The 26494-nt window shown below is 38.4% G+C and overlaps 1 protein-coding gene across 1 annotated transcript in view; it reads right to left on the bottom strand.

Annotated features, from left to right (window-relative positions):
• CNTNAP5 (contactin associated protein like 5) overlaps positions 1-26494 on the bottom strand; it is a 1040194-nt gene that overhangs the window by 339407 nt on the left and 674293 nt on the right. The window contains exon 12 of the mRNA XM_027562987.1: positions 8719-8838. Coding sequence (XP_027418788.1) covers positions 8719-8838 — 120 coding nt within the window. The remainder of the gene's footprint in view (positions 1-8718; positions 8839-26494) is intronic.

The raw sequence follows: 26494 nt of genomic DNA, 5'->3' as shown, positions 1-26494 counted from the left end.
TTCAGAAAAATAAATGACCCAATCAAAAAATGGGCCAAAGAACTAAACAAACATTTCTCCAAAGCAAACATACAGATGGCTAACACACACATGAAAAGATGCTCAACATCACTCATTATCAGAGAAATGCAAATCAAAACCACAATGAGGTACCATCTCACACCGGTCAGAATGGCTGCTGTCAAAAAGTCTACAAACAACAAATGCTGGAGAGGGTGTGGAGAAAAGGAACCCTCTTACACTGTTGGTGGGAATGAAAACTAGTACAGCCAGTATGGAGAACAGTGTGGAGATTCCTTAAAAAAGTGGAAATAGAATGGCCATACAAGCCAGCAATCCCACTGCTGGGCATACACACTGAGGAAACCAGAATTGAAAGACACATGTGTACCCCAAAGTTCATCGCAGCATTGTTTGCAATAGCTAGGGCATGGAAGCAACCTAGATGTCTGTCAGCAGATGAATGGATAAGAAAGCTGTAGTACATATGCACAATGAAATACTACTCAGCTATTAAAAAGAATGTATTTGAATCAGTTCTAATGAGGTGGATAAAACTGAGCCTATTATTCAGAGTGAAGTAAGTCAGAAAGAAAAACACCAATATGGTATATTAATGCATATATATGGAATTTAGAAAGAGGTAATGATGACCCTATATGCAAGACAGCAAAAGAGACACAGATATAAAGAACAGACCTTCGACTCTGTGGGAGAAAGAAGGCAAGGGTGGGATGATTTGAGAGAATAGCATTGAAACATGTATATTACCATATGTGAAATAGATCACCAGTCCAAGTTCAATGTATAAAACAGGGCACTCAATGCTGATGCACCGGGACAACCCTGAGGGATGGGATGGGGAGGGAGGTGAGAGTGGGGGTTCAGGATGGGAGACACATGTACACCCATGGCTTATTCATGTCAATGTATGGCAAAAACCACTACAGTATTGAAAAGTAATTAGCCTCCAATTAAAATAAATACATTAATTAAAAAGAAAGAGAGGTGGGGATACCAGACTACCTTACCTGCCTCCTAAGAAATCTGTATGGAGGACAAGAAGCAACAGTTAGAACCTGACATGGAACAATGGACTGGTTCCAAATGGGGAAAGGAGTATGCCAAGGCTGTATATTGCCACCTTGCTTATTTAACTTGTATGCAGAGTACATCCTGCAAAATGCCAGGCTGGATGAAGCACAAACTGGAATCAAGTGTGCCGTGAGAAATATCAATAACCTCAGATATCCACACAACATCACCTTATGGCAGACAGCAAAGAAGAACTAAAGAGCATCTTGATGAAAGACCAGAGTGAAAAAGTTGGCTTAAAACTCAACATTCAAATAATGAAGATCATGGCATCTGGTCCCATCTACTTATGGCAAATTGATGGGGAAACAATGGAAACAGTGACAGACTTTATTTTCTTGGGCTCCAAAATTACTGCAGATGGTGACTACAACCATGAAATTAAAAGACACTTGCTCCTTGGAATAAAAGCTATGACCAACCTAGACAGCATATTAAAAAGCAGAGACATCACTTTGCCAACAAAGGTCCATGTAGTCAAAGCTATGGTTTTTCCAGTAGTCATGTATGGATGTGAGAGTTGGACTATAAAGAAATCTGAGTGCTGAAGAATTGATGATTTTGAACTGTGGTGTTGCAGAAGACTCTTGAGAGTCCCTTGGACTACAAAAAAATCAAACCAATCAATCCTAAAAGATATCAGTCTTAAACATTCATTGGAAGGCCACCTAATTCCAAGAACTGACTCACTGGAAAAGATCCTGATGCTGAGAAAGATTGAAGGCAGGAGGAGAAGGGGATGACAGAGGATGAGATATTTGGATGGCATCACCATCTCAATGGACATGAGTTTGAGCAAGCTCCTGGAGTTGGTGATAGACAGGGAAGCCTGATTTGCTGCAGTCCTTGGAGTTGCAAAGAGTCGGTCATGATTGAGTGAGGTGACTGACTGACCATATTTTCACCTCACTCCACTCTCTCATTTCTATCATTATCACTGAGCAGTTAGCAGTTCCAGCTACATTGCTACTGCTTTTATGCTTGCTTCTGGACATTCTGGGCTTGAAGTAAAGATAGTGAACTACTGTACTGTATATAGTACAGTACAGTAAAGTACATAAAAGTGCAACCACTTGTAGAGGATGCATGGCAATGCATGCCAGACACCTGAACTAAGTTACATGATGGACATGCAAAAACAGGTTCACTTCTTTGAAAGTTTGCAACTTGAACGTTAGAATGTAGAGAACTTACAGTACTCTCGCCTTCTAAAATCTAGCAGAATTTGCTACATGAAGACGTAGGAAAGAGACTGAAAGGCACAAGGATAGACTGAAGTTATTCCACAGGCTCCTTGCTGGCTTTTGCCACGCTGGAGGTCATAGCTGTCTTAAGGCACAGATTCTTCGCATCCTGACCTCCTTTCTGCTCTGGCCACACTCCTTCCCCTCACCTGAATAAGCCTGACAGTGGTAAAAGTTCCTTTGTTAAAAGGTCTGTAGTATAGTGTATTTCCCTAATTTCTTCTTGTGCATTCACCCCTTTTTAAACAGCCCCTAAAGTAAGCAATCCATTTTCTAGATCCAGTCCTCCAGAGTAGGAAACAGTGCCAAAAACTATCTATAACCTGAAAACTGGCTTGTTGTTGGTGCTCGGAAAATTGTTCGAATATGGATGTCCCTTTAAAAAACTAAAAATAAAGCTATGACCCTACAATCCCACTTCTGGGCATATGTCTGGGAACAAAAACATGGTCCAAAAAGTTACATATACTCCATTGTTCATTGCAGCACTGTTTATAATAACCAAGACATGGAAGCAAACTAAATGTCCCTTGACAACAGAATGGATAAAGAAAACAGGACATATACACAATGGAATATTACTCAGCTATCAAGAATGAATTAGTGTCATTTGCAACAACATGGATGGACCTAGAGATTGTCCCAGTGAGTGAAGGATGTAAAACAGAAAAGCAATAATACCCTATGGCATCCCTTATATGTGGAATCTAAAAAGAAGTAATATAAATTAACTTATTTGCAAAACACAAAAAGATTCATAGTCTTAAGAGAATGAACTCGTGGTTGCTGGGGGAAAGGATGAGGGTAGAGATAGTTAGGGAGTTTGAAATGGACTGGTACACTCTACTGTATTTTCAATGGATGACTACTGTGTAGTATAGGAAACTCTGCTCAATGTTATGTGGCAACCCAGATGGGAGGAGAGTTTGGGGAAGAATGGACACATGTGTATGTGTGACTGTGTCCCTTTGCAGTCCATCTGAAACTATTACAATGTTGTTAATCAGCTATCCTCCAATGCAAAATAAAAAGTTAAAAGTAAGAAAAGTTTTCTTCTTTCCTTTGGAGATAGGTAAATAGTCTGGCATGCTCAAGAATTATCTGTGATAAAAAATTGAGTTTGGGATTAGCATATACACACTACTATATATAAAATAGATAACAAGGTCCTACTGTATATTCTGTAATAACCTATATGGGAAAAGAATCTGAAAAAGAATGGGTATATGTATACGTATAACTTACTCTGCTGTATACCTGAAACTAACACAACACTATAAATCAACTATACTCCAATAAAAAATAAAAAGTAAATTGAAGAAAAATCTTTATTTTCCCTAAAATTAAGATAGCAGATTTCCTTGCTGACAAACTGTAGTTCAGATGACGGATTTTCAAAAACTTCTGTTTTGTTCCTATTCAAGTGAGTTTTATCTTTTAATTTTTTAGTCATTCAGTTTCATGTATTTTCCAAATGTTCTAAACTAGAAACTCATCTGGTGAGTTTGGGCCCAAGAAATGTGCAGGATCAAGGTCCCCTGGAACCTTGTTCTGACATTCATTTGCTCTTCCTGGAAATGCCATCCTTTGTGTCTTTTTTTGGTCACTTCCTACTCTCCATCCAGGTCTTAGAGACATTACCTGTCTGCCTGATAGCTCTTCCAGGAGAGGCTGGGCTAGGTGCCCCTACTGCATGCTCTCAGCACACAGCATGCAGGTACACCCTTGACAAGACGTTTTCATTACCACTGTGTCTTTTCCATGATTAGCCTGTAAAGGAGACTGAAATGATACTGTTCCATGCTGAACTGTGTCCCCAAAAATGATCTCTTGAATACCTAATCCTCTGCACCTGTGAATATGCAAGGCTTTAATGAGAAATAGATTCTTCACAAGGGTAATCAAATTAAGATAATATCATACTCCATTAGGTTGGACCCTAATCCAACATGACTGGTGTCCCTATAAAAAGAAAAGAAAAAGATACACAGATGAATAAAAGGAAATGGTTACATGTGATGTGGTGGTCACATGGAACCAGGGAGACAGTCTTCAAGAGGCAGAGACAGGGGCTGCTGCTAGGAGCCCAGAAGTGCCCACGGGTCAGGCAAACTGCCAGATGCTGAGAAGAGGCCGGGAAGGACTGAGTCTCCCCAAAAGGTATAAGAGGGGTTGGACCTTGCTAGCACCTAGGTTTTATTCTTCTACCCTTGAGAACTGTGAGACAACACACTCCTGGGGTTGTTATAGCCGTCAATCTGTGAAATGTTGTTAGAGCAGCACAAAGACACTGAGGCAGACACACTGTGCATCCTTTGCAGTTTGCACATGCAGTGCCTGAAATGTACACATTTAAATTGAACCAAAATGAACTGTACATCATTTAGAGATAAGCTAAAAGCAGGGCAAACATGTATTCCTGAAGAAACATACTCTGTCTTTCTCATCTATAACTTCACTCAGTCCTCCATCTAAACACTGGGCCTTCCGTCTCTCCCACCCCCTAGTCCTGTGGTAAAAAGCGAAAGTGAAGTCCTGTCTGACTCTTTTCGATCACATGGACCATAGCCTACTAGGCTCCTCCATCCATGAGATTTTCCCAGCAAGAGTACTGGAGTGGGTTGCCATTTCCTTCTCCAGGGGATCTTCCCAACCCAGGGATTGAACCCGGATCTCCCGCATTGGAGGCAGATGCTTTACCGTCTAAGCCACACAGGGAAGCCCAGTCCTGTAGTGAAGTTACTTAGAATATAGCCTTGGGTATGGCACCCTGTTGAAATCTGTACAAGCCTACATTTACTCCACCCTACACATCAGCTTAATCACACCCTTAGTTTCTCCTATAATTTGCCCTACCATCCCAGGCAGAGATCACACTGCTTTCCACCAAAAGGGGTACTTGGGGACCTCATCTCCCAAAGATTACCCTGTAGTAGGTGAGATGCTGTTAAGTTACCTAAGTCAGGCCTGACTCTTTGCAAACCTATGGACCATAGCCCACCAGGCTCCTCTGTCCATGGAATTCTCCAGGCAAGAACACTGGAGTAGGTTGCTATGCCCTCCCTCCTCCAGGGGATCTTCCCAACCAAGGGACTGAACCTGCATCTCTTAAGTCTCCCACACTGCAGGTTCTTTGCCACTACAGACTTAAATTTCCCAGGAGGGGTAAAATGCCACCTCATCTGTAGAAATGGGTAGCATACACTGTAAAGAGACACATTGTATCTGGGATTCAGATTTACAGTTTTCCATAAATAAAACCTGTTCATCACCCTCAAGATATCCATTTACAAGTGTCTTCAGACTTACGAGAAACTTTTCTTTTTCCCTTTCTTTTGAAACTCAAATGATCTCTCTGAGCCCCCAGGGAACCCCACCCACCCACCCACCCAATGATGTCTCAGGGAGTTCTAAATGAGGAAGACCTGTGGGACCACTTGGCTCCAGATTCTTATTTTGGAAATGCACAGTCAGGCCAAAGCACTCAGCCAGCTGGCACAAGGAAGAGAAGAGAGAGAACCCAGGTTCCCTGCCTCCCAGCATTGTTCATACTTTCTGTGTTATGACCTCAGGAATGCCTCTGAAAAGTGTGGGAACCAGTAGCTTTGTGCTTTTAAAAACCACAGTGAACATGTGTCCCCCACCCTGTTCACTCTGGACATGTACACCCATAGCTGATTCATGTCAATGTATGGCAAAAACCACTACAATATTGTAAGGTAATTAGCCTCCAATTAAAATAAATTAATTAATTAAAAAAAAAAACAGAGTGAGACACAGAGCATGTCTTCTCTGACGACTTCCACCTTCCCTCTCCTCCATCCCTGGCTCCCTCCCTCCCTTGTGCATCCCTTTCTTCCTTGAAGCACTTTGTCACACTTATCCTGTGTCATAAGTCAGTCTCATTTAATAACATTTAAGAACACTTAACATTCACAAACAAAAAAAATGTACTTGATTACCATTATATTATGCATTAAAAATTTTTGTCAGTTAAATATGAGAATTATATAATTCAGCCTACACAGAATTTGGCTTCTATTTCTACAAGTATCTTTAGGAAAACAAAAACCAAACAAAACACCTATATATTTGCAATTGATGCGACCAAAAAGCATATTTCAAATAATTCCTCAATCATGCACAAAACAGCCTATCAATTTTGGGACATAACTCAGAGGCCTTGATGCCTTTAGCACCATATCAGCAAAACAGCAAACTTTAATATAAGTAAACATTCATCTTTAGCCACTCATGAACAAACATCAAACATAAATCCTGAGAGAAATCTTTCCAAAGAGGGGTAGAGCATTTCATGTAAATGAGACACATGAATCAGTCATACATGGTGTGTTATTATATTTATATTATTTGGGGGAGTTAAATTTGTCAAGCTATATTCAACATATATATATATATATATATATATATACTTTAATAAAAATAGGATTAGTCTGTGCTTATCTATTAAATTCATAATATAAAATATATATCTAAAAACATAAACATTCATAGAAAAACACACATATACATTTATATTTAAAAAGCCCCAAGGAAAATCTAATAATAAAATATCAATAGCAATCTCTTGATTGTGGTTTATACATGACCTTATATTTCTTCACACTTTTTTTCCCCTTAAATTTTCTGTAATTAGCATTGATTACTTTTATTACAAAAATAAAAACAGGGTTTCAAGCAAAATAAAAGCAATACAAAGTATCCAATTAATGTTTCAGTGATATAGATTATTGCTGCACCAGAAGGTTTTGCTTGCTTCCTGAGTCTTGACTATAACTTTCAGGATTTATTGTCTAGCAGGTCATGAAATTCTCATATGCTCTTTCCTTCTATGTAATATATAGAGAGTTAAAAGTATCTACCCAGATTTTTGTTGCAAAGAATTAAAAGACATGATATCTGCAAACTCTCAGTTCAGTTCCCAAAGATGGCAGGAGCTGAGTAACTGATGCCATGACCAAAAATCCTATTATTATATGTCACACCCATCATTCAGCTGACACTGATCTCTTTTGCCTCATTCTGTAACCAAATCACTTCCTCCATTTTTTCAAATTGTGGACTGAGGACAAATTACATCAGAATCACTTGAAAAGCTCAGTAAAATGCATTTACTGAATTTAGAATTTCTGACTCTGGGAAGTCTATTTTTAACATTATTCCCCAGAGATTCATATGTTAATTAAATTTGGAAAATAACCAAGATCTACTAAGAAGTCTACTTCTTGACCAGGTTGTTGAACATTACAGGCTGGCATAACCATGAAAAGAAAACAGTAACACAGTTTCTAATTATGTCATAGGGCTATTGAGAAGCAGTTAGCATACATTTTGGAGAAATGAAGTATTATGGAAATGGAATGAAATGACACACAATTCCATGTAACTAGCATTTTCTGCAGAAAAAGTGTGGTCCTTTGTATTCAGATGGGCAAATTATTGCTAAATGCCCTTCATCACTGTTTTGGCAATGGTTTGTTTACATTTCTACCTGTAATATTGCATGCTGTTTTTCCTGATTTTACTGCCTATGAATGACAATGACTATGTCTTATTTCTCTGAATATCCTGGGTCCCCAGGACAGTGTTTGGCTATGGAAAGAGCTCCACAGATGTGATGCGGTTACCCAGTTGCAATAGAGCCTGGGGCCTAAGGACTCAAAGAGCCTTGATAGACTCCTACTTTTCTGCTTCATTACATGATTCTGCTGGCATTTTCAAAGGCCAGTGCTCAAAACAAACAAACCAAAAATGTGTATGTGCTGATTAACAATATTCACAACAGAGTACTCATATTGCTATATTTTTAAATAACTATTACACCAGGTTGTGGTGTGGAATTTTTTTTTTTTTTTAAAGAATAAATTAGTAATCACATGCTGTTTCCATATAGTAACTGGCTCTTAATATGTCCTTAGACTACTTTTAGAAAGAAGTTACAAGAGGTTATGAGATTGCCAGGGAAAATAGAATTATCCCAGGTTTTGATTAGGCATCTGCAGGATAACTGGTCAGTTGCACTAATATAGAAGATTTTGTTTAATCCCCCCAACTCTGAGAGGTTTTCTTTTTGTTTTTGACTTCTAAGAGAGAAATGACCTTGGTTAGCTCTGCAAAATATGCTTGATAATTAATCCTTGGTTCAGTGGAACCTTGTCAAGACCATTATCACATTCTCTTCTCTCATGAAAATAAAATAGCTGCTAATTCCTATTATTTACCTAAATACAATCTCCCCTCTGAAGTTGGTCTTTAATTTTTTTTTTATTTATACAAGTGTTCCCTTCCAGTGGGTTTTCCTTTGCTGTGTACCATCACGTAACGACATGAAGCATGAGTGGGAATTTTACACCCTTACCTGTGATGTTGCAGTACACTTGGAAAGGTCCCAGGGGGCCGCTGCCATCTGAGTCGATATAGAAGAAACCAGCCGTGTTGCCTTGGTGCCTGTACACCTCGCAGGATTGCTCATAGAGGGCTGGAAAGACATAAAGGCAGCAGAGAGGAAACTTTGCTTGGCTCTGCATGTCCCTTTGGAGGATCAGTAACTCTTACTGTATTGACTTCCAATTGTGATTTCTTTCCCGTCTCCTATAATCTTATTTCCCTCTAAGCCTTCAGAAACAAGTAGCCCAATGTTTGATGGAACTGTCTCCGGCATTCATCCTAATATCCATTCTTCTCAACAGCTCCTAGGTTACAGTCTCTAAAAAATCTCCCCTTTCCTATTATACAGCCCTTCCCTATGCTGATGTATTGTCCTTCACCTACACTCACACAGCTGTGAAGCTAGGACATCATACACTATTCCATCTCCTGCAATGGTTACAGAATCTAAGTGGTGACTGAGTGCAGTTTGCGGCTGTGTTTCATCACCTAGTAGGCTGTCACACTCACAATGGGATACAAAAAATTAAAAATGTACAAATAATAGATGCTAGAGAGGTTGTGGATAAAAAGGAGCTCTATGACACTGTTGATGCGAATATAAAAGGCTTCCCTGGTGGCTCCTGGGGTCTCCTTCCAGCCTGCAATGTAGGAGACTCAGGTTCTATTCCCCCAGATGTGAAGATCCCCTGGAGAAGGGAATGGCTACCCACTCCAGTATTCTTGCCTAGAGAATCCTATGAACAGAGGAGCCTGGTGGGTTATAGTCCAGAGGATCACAAAGAGTCAGACACGACTGAGGAACTAAAACTTTTACTTTCATGAAGGAGAACAGTATGGAGGTTCCTTAGAAAACTAAAAATAAGCTCTAAAAATAGAGCTATCATAAGATCAAGAAATCCCACTAATAAAGTAAAATGACATTATCTTATCTCTGTATACCCAGAGCTCAGAACAATAACTATCACCCAATAGGTGCATGTAGGGAAAGAGGAAATTAGCCAAGGTGGCATGGTCAGGCCCTTTTGCCCCATAGCTTCTCGCTCTTGCTGCACATTTTGAAATAGTGACTATGTAAAAGCTGAGATCACTTACAGCACTACACATGGGCATCAGGAGGTACTCACTTGGTCACAGGTGGCTGTGCATGGTACGGCTGTATGAGCTTCACCATAAAAGCCCTGACTGCTGCCACATTGAGACTACATTGGAGTGACACCATGGTTATGTTATAAGAAGTTATGCTATGGTTCCATTATGGCTATATTATAGTTAGGTTATGGTTGCTGCTACAGGCGCTGTGTCAGCCAGGAGAGAGGCTGTGTTATGACTGCCATGCCTGACAAGAGAGAATAAATGTGTCTACAGTTCCTATGGCTCCTGGATTCTCCTTCCAGCCTCTTAGCTCACACCTTCCCTATCCTGGATTCAGCGAAGAGTACTAACAGTGTGAACAGCAAGACGATTGGCATCACAAACAGGATCATCAAAGATACAGTGCCCAGTAAAGTTTAATTCAGTTTGACTTAAGAAGCATTTACTGAGTCCTTCATATATGTCAACACTGTGGTAGCCAGTGAGTAACAGACCAAGGATAAGCCAGAGTGTCTGTGCCTTGGGAGGTTACAACCTGGTTACAGCCACAAAGACCCTTATGTGTTCAAACAGAGGCAGACACAGCTGTCCTGAGATGGGACACTTTGAGCAATCTGCAGATAAAAGAAATTTATAAATCTCATTTCACCACATGAATGAAGCTGGTGGGGTGGAAAGCAGGCATCTGCCATCTCATGCATGAGAAAATAGAATGTCATTGGATGCTTGAAACAAAATAACATAGCTCAGAGCAGTAGGTACACATCTAATTATGTCATCCTCCATGCCTAAAATACTTCAGTGGCTCCTAACAACTTTAAAGGTAGAGCAACAACTCCTCGCCTTAGACAACGTGCCCCTGTGACTAATACCCCGTCCCAGGAACACGAAGCTGCAGTTTGTCACAATCAAGTGTGAGGGCTGCCTCAAATAATTCATTACCAATAAAGTTCTAAAGCTTCAGAGGCTTTGACTTTGTATAAATTAGAGTGATTTCAAGGTGATCCTTGTTCTCATGTAATTCTCCCTTGAAGTCATGTACTGTTTCTAAAGCTGGGGGGCCGATGGGAAGATGAAAGCTTGTACCCTACATACTAAGCATGACATATAGCTTATTTCTATTGGCTTAAACTGATAACACACCATGGTGTGTGTCACACATATGAAAATATGCACAGCAACCTCTAAAATAACTCACCTAATCAGCACTTCTTGAAATCCATACCCTCCCCACGAGTATAGGCTGGAATTAAAGATTTGCTTCTAACCAAATATGATGTCATTTTCAAGACCAGATTGTAAAAAGACAAGTAGTTTCCATCTTGGGTGCTTTTGAAGTACAAGCTTTCAGAGATGCCAACTGCTAGGTCGTGAAGAAGCCCTTTGAAGGGATCCACAGGGTGAGTCTGGGAGCTCCTGAGGCATGTTGTGTACGTGAGATCCAAAGATCTCTAGAGTTAAACACCTGTGTGACAACAGACCCTTAAGACTGAACTAGAACTACTCAGCCAAGTAGCTTAAGGACCCAGACAAAAATGGGTCCTTTTAATCTGATAATGTCCATTGCCTCCAGTTTTGCTCAATTGTGCAGCAATACATAGCTAATAAAGCTTCAAAGCATTAATTGTCTCATGTGGTTATAGGTATAAAGTGAGTCTATGTCATATAATTGTAGTAAGGATTCAGAGATAATCCATATACAACACTTAGCATAGTACATGACACATAGGAAGAACTTGATGAATATAAACTATCATTATTAAGTTATTTCATGCTATGTTTCCTCTTCTTTTTTTGGTCAATTTTCTGCTTATTTGATTTTTTTCCCACTTTTTGTAATGAATCAATTAGTGCCTATCAAGAAAAACCAATAGGCGCTACCTCCCTTCTGTGCAGAGGCTATGACATTTATTTCTCAGTTTATTCTTTGGGTATTAAATATTTTATCTCTCAATTGCATGTCCATATTACTACTTATAATATATTTATAGGTTATCTATTTGTTTATCAATGGGAAAGATGAGAACTTATCTTTTTCATCATGTCTTTCCACATGCAAAGAATTTTCTGTTTCCCTATACTTCCAATATAGGAGGATTGCAATTTTAGCTAGATCAGTAATCACTGTTTATGGTAAAACAACAATATGCATGATATTCACAAATAGCAAGCATAATAGTGTGGTTGTGTTTCCTGAACAAAATTTTCTTTTCCTTGAAATTAATGATTGTCTCATTATCTCTGTCATAGCCCTTATTTTTATCTACACATATATCACAAATTTAACTCCAGACTTACTAACAACTCTCCAAAATACTTTCCAAAATATTCAGGTAATAACTACTTTAAATATATACCTTGGAGAAAGAAAAGGGGAGAGTAAACAGTCAAAAAGCTAGGCTTTTCTGAATATATCATATTTTAAAATTTGAAATGATATATTTTAAATAACTAAAAAACAAAATTAAACATATTATTAGAAAATTTATGACATGCAATTCCTAAATATTGAAAGGAAATTAAAATAATTTATAAATTATTTCAAGTGATATTTAAATTCAGTGTTTTCTTTTTTACTTTTTATGACCCAAAAAAGTCATATACACACTAAGAGCACAGGGAGTAAAAACAAAATAAACTTGATATCACAATCAGTTTCAATAATAATCAGTATTTGGTAATCTTATCTTTTCTCTATTGCTAGATAACAAACCACTACAGAACTGTCTTAAGACAACAATCGTTTCATGATTCTGTCCTTGATAATTGAGGCTGGGGAGTACTTGGCCAAGCTTGGACGGTCTTTATAGGGCTGCCCAATTATGTGAAGTCAGTGCAGAGTCAGAGGAACTTGTTGATCACAAGCTGGGGTACTCTCCCACTAACATCTCTCGAAAGTCAGCAGGCACATTTCTGTGGTAAAGACTCTAAGAACAACAAGAGAGCAAGTGTTTGTCAGGCCCCTGATTGAATGATGTTTGCCAAAAAAGCAAGCCACTTAGCCAATACAATCCAAACAGAGGATCCAGGACCTGAACAGAAATGGAGCTACAGGACAGACATGCACTGTGTCACTGACCTCATAGAGCAGGTCTGTGACATGAATGTAAAAGAAACATCTTACTAATAAGGCACCAAGGATTACGGTTCATTTCCAACCTTAGTAACCCTGCAATTCCTAATGCACGGTCTCCTTAAACTTTGGTTCAGTTACTGGGAGGCCCGGTAACAAACATTTCTATTTACAGATACTGTAAATGAGTTCAAAAATATAAGGTCAAAGACATATCAGCTGGTAAGCAGTTGTTATATCATTCCTTAATTTATTAGTGGGAACACTTGACACAAATAAATTATCAGCCATCAACTAGTTGTTTCTCTAAACTACAAGATTGCATGGGAAAAACAAGATAAATACTTGATGTTATCCCTTTAATTCATAAGTTTCAAAATACCGAAGTGGTTCCTAGTATCCTCCAAAAATGACCAGTTAGAATATTTTTAGTTTTATTATGAACTCATGGATTTAAACATGTTTGAAGTTAAAACAATAATATAACTACTAGTAAACAGCAGAGTTTTTCTAATGTTTCTGACCAAAAAGAATCTGCATGCAATTCAAGAGACCTGGGTTCAATCCCTGGGTTGAGAAGATCCCCTGAGAAGGGAACGGCTACCCCCTCCAAAGTTCTTGCCTGAAAAATTCCAAGGACAGAAGACCCTGGTGGACTACAGTCTATGGTGTTGCAAAGGGTCTGACATGACTGAGCGACTATCACTTTCACTATCAAACACAGGGTATAACTATCATAAAAAATTAAACATAATAAAAATCTTAATATATATTAACTAGCCTTATCATTAATTAATACTGCTAAGGATTTATTAGACTGTTATATATATCAAGAAAAAGCTAATAACTAATTATGTTACTGACTTAACAATGGTCTCCAATATACTGATTGTTAGTACTAAGCAAATGTTTGTGGTTTGCTTTCCATGGGCTTTATTGTAGGGTTAACTGGCTGGACAACTTAGTAAGAAATCATGTTAATGTCTTTAGGGCTTCTCTCTTGGCATTGCTAGAGTCCACCATTTAAAGGAATATTTTACATTATATTTGGAATGTAGAAATGACACTGCAATGTGTTTGGGAGTTCAACGTAGGGCATGAGGTGCTACTGCAGATAATACACATTGTCACTTATCTGCTGACTTTAGTTGTAAATATGGGGCAGCCAAGCCAACTATTACTCCAGATAGGCTAGCTCCTCCTTTAGCTTCCCTAACTTCTGGCCAGGTGCACTTTAGATCTTTTATGATCATGTTGTTATTAAAGTTGAAGGTTAAGAGGTGGTAAGAGACAAGATGTTTCTATGATCAGCTGCTGACAGGACCATTAAAAAATCAATTATGTGAAGTATTAGAAGGAGATGAAGGTAAACACACATGTTTAATCCACCAACTCTTACAGGAAGCACAAATATGACAGTTGCTGATTGAATTGTTCTTTCTCTACCACTTGCCAGTGCATTGTGTAACAAATACTCTATACACATTTACTGTATGACTACTAATTTTCAGTAATTTTGGCCTTTGAGAAAACTAAACAAAAGAGTTATGGTTATGATCTCAAGTAATTCAGGGTCTCAAACTCATCAAAACTAGTACTGATTCAGATGGAAAATTTTAATAGATACTTTTAAAAGACCAACACTTGAAAAAATAAAGAGAAAAATCATTTAAAGCGCTTCCTAAGGAAAAATACAGCAGGATCCAATGTTTCCTCAAGAGAATCCTTAAAAGAGCAGATAATTTTAATCCTTACAAATAAGTGTGAAAAGAAGAAAAGCGAAAAGCAAAGGAGAAAAGGAAAGATATAAACATCTGAATGCAAAGTTCCAAAGAATAGCAAGAAGAGATAAGAAAGCCTTCTTCAGCGATCAATGCAAAGAAATAGAGGAAAACAACAGAATGGGAAAGACTAGAGATCTCTTCAAGAAAATTAGAGATAACAAGGGAACATTTCATGAAAAGATGGGCTCGATAAAGGACAGAAATGGTACGGACCTAATAGAAGCATAAGATATTAAGAAGAGATGGCAAGAATACACAGAAGAACTGTACAAAAAAGATCTTCATGACCCAGATAATCACGATGGTGTGATCACTCACCTAGAGCCAGACACCCTGCAATGGGAAGTCAAGAGGGCCTTAGAAAGCATCACTACGAACAAAGCTAGTGGAGGTGATGGAATTCCAGTTGAGCTATTTCAAATTCTGAAAGATGATGCTGTGAAAGTGCTGCACTCAATATGGCAGCAGATTTGGAAAACTCAGAGGTGGCCACAGGACTGGAAAAGGTCAGTTTTCATTCCAATACCAAAGAAAGGCAATGCCAAAGAATGCTCAAACTACCGCACAATTGCACTCATCTCACATGCAGTGAAGTAATGCTCAAAATTCTCCAAGCCAGGCTTCAGCAATATGTGAACTGTGAACCTCCTGATGTTCAAGCTGGTTTTAGAAAAGGCAGAGGAACCAGAGATCAAATTGCCAACCTCTGCTGGATTACGGAAAAATCAAGAGGTTTCCAGAAAAACATCTATTTCTGCTTTATTGACTATGCCAAAGCCTTTAACTGTGTGGAACACAATAAACTGTGGTAAATTCTGAAAAAGATGGGAATACCAGACCACCTGATCTGCCTCTTGAGAAATTTTTATGCAGGTCAGGAAGCAACAGTTAGAACTGGACATGGAACAACAGACTGGTTCCAAATAGGAAAAGGAGTACATCAAGTCTGTATATTGTCACCCTGCTTATTTAACTTATATGCAGAGTACATCATGAGAAACGCTGGACCAGAAGAAACACAAGCTGGAATCGAGACTGCCGGAAGAAATATCAATAACCTCAGATATGCAGATGACACCACCCTTATGGCAGAAAGTGAAGAGGAACTCAAAAGCCTCTTGATGAAAGTGAAAGAGGAGAGTGAAAAAGTTGGCTTTAAGCTCAGCATTCAGAAAACGAAGATCATGGCATCTGGTCCCATCACTTTATGGGAAAGAGATGGGGAAACAGTGGAAACAGTGTCAGACTTTATTTTTCTGGGCTCCAAAATCACTGCAGATGGTGACTGCAGCCATGAAATTAAAAGACGCTTACTCCTTGGAAGGAAAGTTATGACCAACCTAGAGAGCATATTGAAAAGCAGAGACATTACTTTGCCAACAAAGGTCCATCTAGTCAAGGCTATGGTTTTTCCAGTGGTCATGTATGGATGTGAGAGTTGGACTGTGAAGAAGGCTGAGGTCCGAAGAATTGATGCTTTTGAACTGTGGTATTGGAAAAGACTCTTGAGAGTCTTTTGGATTGTAAGGAGATCCAACCAGTCCGTTCTGAAGGAGATCAGCTCTGGGATTTCTTTGGAAGGAATGATGCTAAAGCTGAAACTCCAGTACTTTGGTCACCTCATGCGAAGAGCTGACTCATTGGAAAAGACTCTGATGCTGGGAGGGATTGGGGGCAGGAGGAGAAGAGGAGGACAGAGGATGAGATGGCTGGATTGCATCACTGACTCGATGGACGTGAGTCTGGGTGAACTCTGGGAGTTGATGACGGACAGGGAGGCCTGATGTGCTGTGATTCAGGTGCTGTGTCCGCAAAGAGTCGGACACAACTGAGTGACTGAACTGAATTAACTGAACTGAACTTATACTTCTCCAAAAGTCTTCCAAATGTGTTATATGAAATAAGCATAAAGGTGATTCTAAAACTTGACAAAGATTCCACCAAAAGAAAAAATTGCAGACTCAGTTATAAATATAGGTTTAAAAATTACAAAAATAGCAGCAAATGAAGCTCAACACAATATTTAGAAAGAACATAAAAACCAAATGGGGACTTAGTTCAAAAATGCAAGTAGGTTCAATGTAGGGAAATTTAGAAGCATAGATAAAGAAATAGGTTTATCACAATAGGAAGAAAAAGGATATTATCTGTCCACTCATTTAAAAGATAATTAATGTAAAAACACTTGCTAGAATTTCCCACTCAGGTCAAAAAAAGAACAATAGCAAGCATATTTTAGATTGTGTTAGAGTTTCAGCCATAGACATTAGATAAGAAAAAACAACCGGAGGCATACAAACTAGAAAGGAAGAAATAATACTCTTTGTGGATTATCAGATTACATACCTAGAAACACTAAAATAATCAATGTAAAATTAGTACAAACAAAAGTTGTAAGCCATAAAATTAACATATGGAAATCAAAAACTTCATCTATACAGGCAACCTTAGTTTAAAAATAGAGGACACTCCTTTATGACACTGAAGGGAAGGAAGGAAAAAATGAATGAAGGAAGAAATGAAGAAGACATACAAGAAGGAAAGAGAAGGCAAGAAGAAAGAAAAACGGGCAAGAAGGAAGGAAGAAAGTCAGAAAGTTAGGAAAGGAGAAAGGAAGATCTCCAAGTGTAAATTTTATGAGAAACATGTAACAGCAAAATAAGGAAACTATAGCACGTGCCTAAAAACACAAATACACTTGAACATCCTCTTAAAATTTCTCTCATAATTAATGTGTACATTTAACACAAGTTTAACCAAAAGACCATTAGGTGTTTAGTTTGTGTGCTTGTTTTGTTTCTTTGTTCTAGACAAATTAATGATAATGCTCATTTGGTAGAAGAAATAAGCAAGTCAATTGAGCAAGGAAAACACTGAAAAAAAGAAGTGCTGAGGTCGGTTCTACTGGCTCTGCATCAAACGTGGATGGATGATGGATGAATGCATGGAACAATAGAACAATGGCCAGAACAGAATATCCAAAAGACATCCCGGTGCACAGCAAAATTTAGTATATGATAAGGGAAGGCATGACTGAAGCCATGAAATTAAAAGACACTTGCTCCTTGGAAGAAAAGCTATGACCAACCTAGACAGCATATTAAAAAGCAAAGACATTACTTTGCCCACAAAGGTCCATCTACTCAAAGCTATGGTTTTTCCAGTAGTCAGGTATGGATGTGAGCGTTGAACAATAAAGAAATTTGAGAGTCGAAGAATTTATGCTTTTGAACTGTGGTGTTGGAGAAGACCCTTGAGCGTCTGTTGGACTGCAAGATCAAACCAGTCCATCCTAAAGGAAATCAGTCCTAAATAGTGATTGGAAGGACTGAGGCTGAAACTGAAACTTCAATACTTTGGCAACCTGATGTGAATAACTGACTCACTGGAAAACCCTGACTCTGGGAAAGATTGAAGGCAGGAGGAGAAGGGAACGACAGAGGATGAGATGGTTCGACAGCATCACTGACTCGACAGACATGAGTTTGATCAGGCTCCAGGAGCTGGTGATGGACAGGGAAGCCTGGCGCGCTACAGTCCATGGGGTCGCAAAGAGTCGAGCACAATTGAATGACTGAACTGATTGAAAGGAAGGCAGCACAAATCAACAGGGGAAAAATGACTCTTTAATAAGTGTTTCTTAGAAAATTGGGAAGCTGCATAGTAAAAGATAAAACTGGTTCCACTCCTCATACTGCAGACCAGGATAAAATTCCAAACAAAGAATTTAAATATAAAAAAATCAAATATATACGTGTATTAGAGGAAAACAAGAAAGAATTTCTTTACAAACTGGAAATGGCAAAAACTTAATTAACAATAATCCAAAATCCAAAAGCAATAAAAATAATATGGATGAACTTATTTATATAAAAAAAAGTTTAATGAAACAATTTTCAGATAACATAAATAAATTAAAAAGACAAATTGAAAAACTGGGAAATATAATTTATATCATAAAGTATTAACATTTCTTATATACTTTAAAAATTAAGATAAAAATGAAGAAGTCAACAATACATGGAAACATGTTGAAGACAAGAACAGACAGTTCACAAGAAAATAAATGCAAATAAACCTAAAAGCAGGGAAAATATACCTGACATTGCTCACAATAGAATAAATGCTAATCAAAACTTGTCATTTTTCACATATCAAGTTAGCAGTAACCCAAAAGATCAAGAATATATTCCAGTATGTGGGGAAAAACACACTCCAATATATGGGTAAGGGCCATAAAAATTGTGTAAATGCTAAGTGTGAAATTTAGCATTATCTAGCAAAATTACATGGGATTTACACTTTGACCTAGAAATCTCACTTTGGTTCAAGTATCACTGGCCGTGGAACTTCCCTGGTGCTCCAGTGGCTAAGACTCCATGCTCCCAATGAAGGGAAACCCGGATTGATCCTTGGTTGGGGAAGTAGATCCCCTGTGGCAAATCTAAGATGTGGCAAAGCCACATATATATATAATATATATATATAATTATATATATAATTATATATATAATACATAATTATATATACAATATATATATATATTTTTTAAAAGAAACACTGCTCTTTCCCCACATTTTTTAATGTATTATAGACTGACTGAGGACATCTTAAATTCATATATTGAAGCCCTATCCTTTCAATGTGATAGTATTAGGAATTAGGGGCTCTGGGAGAAGTAATTCGGTCTATGTGATATCATAAGGGTAGAGCCATCACAATATGATTAGTGCCCTTATAAGAACAAGGAGAGAGACAGAAGAGTTTTCTTTCTCTGACAAGACACAGTGAGCAGAAGGCCATTCACTAGTCAGAGGACAGCTATCAGTAGGAATCAAATAAATTGGCATCTTGATCCTGGACTTTCCAACTTTCAGAACTGTGAGAAATAAATGTCTGCTATTCAGGTCACCCATTCTATGGCATTTTGCCATAGGAGGCAGAGCTGACTAAGACAAAATGCATTCATAAAGATATTTTTACATCATTTATACCAGCAAAATGAGAGAACCATCTGAAATGTCCCTATACTGGGGACTAAACTGTGGTATATCCATACCATAGAATATACGTGAGTTTGAAAATGAATGAAGCTTTGCACATAATCCTACAATGTGAGCTCCAGAATATATGGTTATGAGAGAAAAACAAAGTGGAATAAAGCATGTATAAAATGCTAATGTTTGCATAGGAAAGGAGGTACGAATTTGTCCTTTTGCTTCACAAAATAACCACATTCTATAAAAAAAAGGTGATGTATAAGGAGCAAGAGGGAAGTGGGGAGGAATAGAAATAAGACTTGTTTCAATATATTTATTTGATTGGTTTTAGTGGGCAGTTGGAGAAGCAATGGCACCCCACTCCAGTACTCTGGCCTGGAAAATCCCATGGACGGAGGACCCTGGTGGGCCGCAGTCCATGGGGTCGCTAAGAGTCGGACACAACTGAGCGACTTCACTTTCACTTTTCACTTTTATGCACTGAAGAAAGAAATGGCAACCCACTCCAGTGTTCTTGCCTGGAGAATCCCAGGGACGGGGGAGCCTGGTGGGCTGCCATCTATGGGGTCGCACAGAGTTGTACACGACTGAAGTGACTTAGCAGCAGCAGCAGCAGCAGTGGGGAGTTGTATACATATTTTACATAATTATAAGGTTATTATTTTTTTCTGCAGAGGTAGGAGAGACATTATCATGGCTACCACCTTCAAGCTAAGTTTTAAAAGTTGAGTAGGTGTTACCATGTTGAATCAGATAGCTCCTTCTAGGCAGAGAGCAGCTTGGGCACAGTGACACAACATAGTCACATGTGGATGCATGAGATGTGTGTCCTTTGAGACTAAATCCCAGAGTCCTTCCTCCAGAAAATCTCCCTTTATCCAGCCTGAGTAACAAAGTCTTCCTCTCTGACCAGTGGAGCCTCAGCATATATCATTCATTTCTATCCTATTTTTCATTGTGTATGGTAATCCTTGGATTCACCTTTTGGTCTCCCTGATAAATCTTAAGTTCCAAACGCACAAGAACTTTTCTCTAAATCTGAAAGGTAAACATTTAATGAATATTAGGTGAGTGTTCCCATTGCTTCTAAAGATTGAATTGACCCTAACGTGAGCAATTTTATGACAGTTTTTTTATTCTCTGCAAAACCCATTCAAGCTAAAAACAAAGAGACCTCCATCAACTGCATATGAAATGACCTGATGTGTCTTTTACAAGAGCTAAATGGTCATTAGAAGTCATCTATAAGAGAACCATCTCATTTCCTATTGGGAAGAAGATGGAAGTGTGAAGGGAAAAAAAGAAGCTCTTTCAGTATCAAGACTTGTCTCCATTAATACTACTCAACCATGAAAAAGAATGACATTATGACATTTGCAGCAATACTGGAAAGATCTAGAGATTATCATACCAAGTGAAAAAAGACAAAGAAAGACAAATACCATACGATATCATTTCTATGTGGAATCTAAAATATGACACAAATGAACATATCTACAAAAAAAAAAGACTCAGACACAGAGAACACACTGGTGGTTGTCAAAGGGGAGGTAGGTAGCAGTAGATTAGGAGTTTAGGATTAGCAGATACACACTATTATATAAACTATTATATAAAGAATGACTAAACAAGGTCCTACTATATATAGCACAGGGAACTCTACTCAATATCCTATAATAAACCACAGTGGAACAGAAAATGAAAAATAATGTATATATATATAACTGAATTAATTTGCTGTACTGCAGAAATTAATACATTGTAAATCAGCAAATTTGGAAAACTCAGCAGTGGCCACAGGACTGGAAAAGGTCAGTTTTCATTCCAATCCCAAAGAAAGGCAATGCCAAAGAATGCTCAAACTACTGCACAATTGCACTCATCTCACATACTAGTAAAGTAATGCTCAAAATTCTCCAAGCCAGGCTTCAGCAATATGTGAACCATGAACTTCCTGATGTTCAAGCTGGTTTTAGAAAAGGCAGAGGAACCAGAGATCAAATTGCCAACATCCGCTGGATCATGGAAAAAGCAAGAGAGTTCCAGAAAAACATCTATTTCTGCTTTACTGACTATGCCAAAGCCTTTGACTGTGTGGATCACAATCAACTGTGGAAAATTCTGAAAGAGATGGGAATACCAGACCACCTGACCTGCCTCTTGAGAAACCTGTATGCAGGTCAGGAAGCAACAGTTAGAACTGGACATGAACAACAGACTGGTTCCAAATAGGACAAGGAGTATGTCAAGGCTGTGTATTGTCACCCTGCTTATTTAACTTATATGCAGAGTACATCATGAGAAACGCTGGGCTGGAAGAAACACAAGCTGGAATCAAGATTGCTGGGAGAAATATCAATAACCTGAGATATGCAGATGACACCACCCTTACGGCAGAAAGTGAAGAGGAACTAAAAAGCCTCTTGATGAAAGTGAAAGAGGAGAGTAAAAAAGTTGGCTTAAAGCTCAGCATTCAGAAAACGAAGATCATGGCATCTGGTCCCATCACTTCATGGGAAATAGATGGGGAAACAGTGTCAGACTTTATTTTTCTAGGCTCCAAAATCACTGCAGATGGTGACTGCAGCCATGAAATTAAAAGACACTTACTCCTTGGAAGGAAAGTTATGACCAACCTAGATAGCATATTCAAAAGCAGAGACATTACTTTGCCAACAAAGGTCTGTCTAGTCAAGGCTATGGTTTTTCCTGTGGTCATGTATGGATGTGAGATTTGGACTGAGAAGGCTGAGCACCAAAGAATTGATGCTTTTGAACTGTGGTGTTGGAGAAGACTCTTGAGAGTCCCTTGGACTGCAAGGAGATCCAACCAGTCCATTCTGAAGATCAGCCCTGGGATTTCTTTGGAAGGAATGATGTTAAAGCTGAAACTCCAGTACTTTGGTCACCTCATGCAAAAAGTTGACTCATTGGAAAAGACTCTGATGCTGGGAGGGATTGGGGGCAGGAGAAAAAGGGGACAACAGAGGATGAGATGGCTGGATGGCATCACTGACTCAATGGACATGAGTTTGAGTGAACTCTGGGAGTTGGTGATGGACAGGGAGGCCTGGCGTGCTGTGATTCATGGGGTCGCAAAGAGTCAGACATGACTGAGCGACTGAACTGAACTGAACTGAACTGAAATCAATTATACTTTGTAAAATAAATTTTAATAAAAAGTTTGTCACCACTAAAAACATCAACTAGTAAATGCTCATGCTACAATTAAAGGTCTAATATAACAGATACACCCAAAGGTATGTATTCTTTGATGAAAAGGACAATGATAGACCTATTAAGGCTCTTTAGAATAGATTTTTATATTAATATAAACAGATGTATTATGTAGCTGGACAGGGCAGATGGATCTGTGTTTTCATAGTTAAGGAAAATATTCTGAGTCTAGTTCTGGCAGCTAATTTATTACCTAAGGAACAATTTGAAATGTCCTTCTGATGCCCACTTTCATTACAGATAATGATAGTATTCAGGCAGAAAAATAGTTTTATTTAGACCTCACCTTTTCAAGTGCCAAGGTCAGAGCAATACTTTCTCTGCCCCACCATTTATATTCCTATTGTAAAACTGTAGAAATAGACAAGAAATTTACTCAGTACATATTTTTCAGGCCTTAAAAATGTTTCCATGCTATTTTTTCCTCCCTCCCTCTGTCCCCAGCAATCTATTTACCACGATTGCAAATTTAGTTGCAGATCTACATACACAGCCTACAGATATAAATAAGATCAAATTAATTCTAGTAATTAAATAAATGCTTGTAAAGCATTTTGCATTAACAGCCACTTATTTAATTAAGTTTATCAAACCTCTTGTGCAGTAGATTTGAGGGACTCTATCTTGCCCTGGTTTCAGTGAAGAAAAGAAAAAAAGAATTTGTTAAAACTGATTGCATTGCTGAAATTAGTTCAAAAAATGTGTCAAGGGATTAAATTAGAAAATAGATCTTTTGATGTCCCAGTCTGCACATAGCTCATACAGCCTGAAAATAGACACACATTCTGTAACATTTTCATTACTTTAAAAAAGGTTACTGAAGATGGAAACAGATTCATGTTTCTTAGAGGTTAGGGATGGGGGAAGATGGGTGTGGCCTTAAATGGATAGCATGAGGTTTCATCTTGTAATGACAACAATTCTGCATCTTGGTTATGGTGGCAATTACACAACTATAATTGTGTTGTGTATTTGTTGTTGTGTATACACAACTATCACTTGTGTATAGCAAGTGATAAATTGCACAGAACCACACACACATGCACACACATCAATGCATGTCAAAATGGAGGCATCAGAATAGTTCTGTGTACTTTATAAAAGTCAGTATCCTGGTTACGATACTGCATCACTGTTACGTAAAACGTTCCCATTGTAAAAAGTACACAGGACATTTGGGAACTTTTTTTTTTTTTCCAATTTGCTGTAAATTATTTCAAAATAAAAAACCTTAAAAAGGAGAACAGGACCCAATAGTTTCATTCCCAGGTACATACTCTGTAGAAAGGAAAACACGTGTCCACATAATAACCTGTGCATGAATGTTCACAGGAGTCTTTTTCATAAACAGCCCACAATGGAAACAACTTAAGTGCTCATCAACTAAAGGAAAAAATATGTATTAGAGTAAAATCTTATTAGGGAAGGAATGATGTGCAGATACATACTACCACAGAGGTGAAACTTGAACCTTGAAAACATTGTGTTAAGTGAAAAAAGCCAGTCACAAAAGATCATACACTGAGTGATTCCACTTATGTGAAAGGTCCCAATAAGGCAACACTGTATAGCTAGAAAGTGCATTAGTGGCTGGTAGAGGGGTTGGGGTGGGCATTGGGGCTGGGGAATGATGGCTAATGTGTACCGGGTGTTGAAATAATCTACAACAGGTATGATGATGGCTGTACAACAGTGTGAATGTATTAAAACCCACTGGAACGATCAATTTAATTACATGAAACTTATGATGCAAAAATATGGCTTAATAAACTTAAAAAAAGTCAAGGGGCTGGATGTAATGCCCCAGAAAAGGCCCTAGAGGTGTTTTGGGTATCTGCAGGACACACTGCTCTGGACCTCTAGCATATGTTGTTTTATTTGGCCCACAGGGTCCAAATGGAGCACCATTGCCATCAGATGACCTCTGATGAGTTCCAAAGGCTCCTCCTCTGCCTAAGATCACAGCCAAGATTAGGAGATATTCTATTCTCTCCTTAGAAACCACAACTTATTCCATTAAAAAAAAGAAAGTGAAGCATCAGTTGCTAAATTCAAATTGAAAATCTTGTAACTACAGGCCCATTAGAGATCACATCACTCTGGCCCTCTGTGATCCAGTAAATTAATCCATAAAACACACAGTAATTATCCTTAATAGTGTGTTATGTTATATTGCAATATAAAATATAAATATAGTTAGGGCTTCCCTGGTGGCTCAGATGTTAAAGAATGTGCCTGCAATGCAGAGGACCTGGGTTAAATCCCTGGATCTGGAAGATCCCTTGGGTCAATATAAAGTAAGTATATAAACGTCCTTAGTATAAACCTTTCTAGGAATCTAGATCTGAATTAAGTCTAGCTCACCAGAGGCATGGAAACAAAGCAGTGGGGATCTTGAGGCCTGTGTGGCATGAACCTCAGAGGGCTTTGCTTCTAAGCAGTGATTCTCTGAATGTGGTCCTCAAACCACAGCAACTGTCATTACTCTGAGCTTACTAGACATGCAAATCCATAGACTCCATCCTAAATCAGAACCTCTGGGTATTAAGTTTGTGTAAATTGTGTTTTAACAAGATCTCCAGGTGATTCTTTAGCAAGTTAAAACTTAAGAAACCTTGTTCTGGAAGAAAAAAAAATTTGAAAGCTTTCCTTATTAAATAGTAACAGATACCATGAGTCTTCTTTTTTGTATAAATCTGTCTCATTTGCTGAAAACTTAAGTTTCCGATACATATTGGCACACACGCAGTCAAAATAATGATTTCAACTTTTGCTCAGAATGGTGCCTCTGTGTATTTTTCCCTTTTGGTTTTGCCTGGTGATACTGTATGTCTTTGGGGCAGTGATATTCATCATGTATCTATGTGAATCAAGAACAATTACCAACTCATACATTAAATTAACTCGATTAATACTGTTATCATTTAAACATTTGATGTCTTTCTGGAAAGACTTTGGAAGCTGGTAACCCTGAATTCAGACACCACTGATGCTTTACAAAGACTTGGAAAGTTTCCTAATCACAAGAGTTTTATCTTCTTTGTAAGGTTTTTATGAGAATGAGATAAAGTATGGAAATTGTTTTACCCGTTTGAACTGTGGTGTTGGAGAAGACTCTTGAGAGTCCCTTGGACTGCAAGGAGATCCAACCAGTCCATTCTGAAGGAGATCAGCCCTGGGATTTCTTTGGAGGGAATGATGCTGAAGCTGAAACTCCAGTACTTTGGCCACCTCATGCGAAGAGTTGACTCATTGGAAAAGACTTTGATGCTGGGAGAAATTGGGGACAGGATGAAAAGGGGACGACAGAGGATGAGATGGCTGGATGGCATCACTGACTTGATGGATGTGAGTGTGAGTGAACTCCAGGAGTTGGTGATGGACAGGGAGGCCTGGTGTGCTGCGATTCATGGGGTTGCGAAGAGTCGGACACGACTGAGCGACTGAACTGAACTGAGGCATTCAGTCAATGAGGCCTATCCAATTGCTATCACATGTAAATACTCTAACTATTTAAATAAGAGGAATTGAATACATTTACATAGTTCTTCAAAGAAG

Source organism: Bos indicus x Bos taurus, chromosome 2 (genome assembly GCF_003369695.1).
Source record: "Bos indicus x Bos taurus breed Angus x Brahman F1 hybrid chromosome 2, Bos_hybrid_MaternalHap_v2.0, whole genome shotgun sequence".
In the NCBI taxonomy this organism is placed as follows: Eukaryota; Metazoa; Chordata; class Mammalia; order Artiodactyla; family Bovidae; genus Bos; species Bos indicus x Bos taurus.
This window is presented reverse-complemented; position numbering and strand designations above follow the sequence as displayed.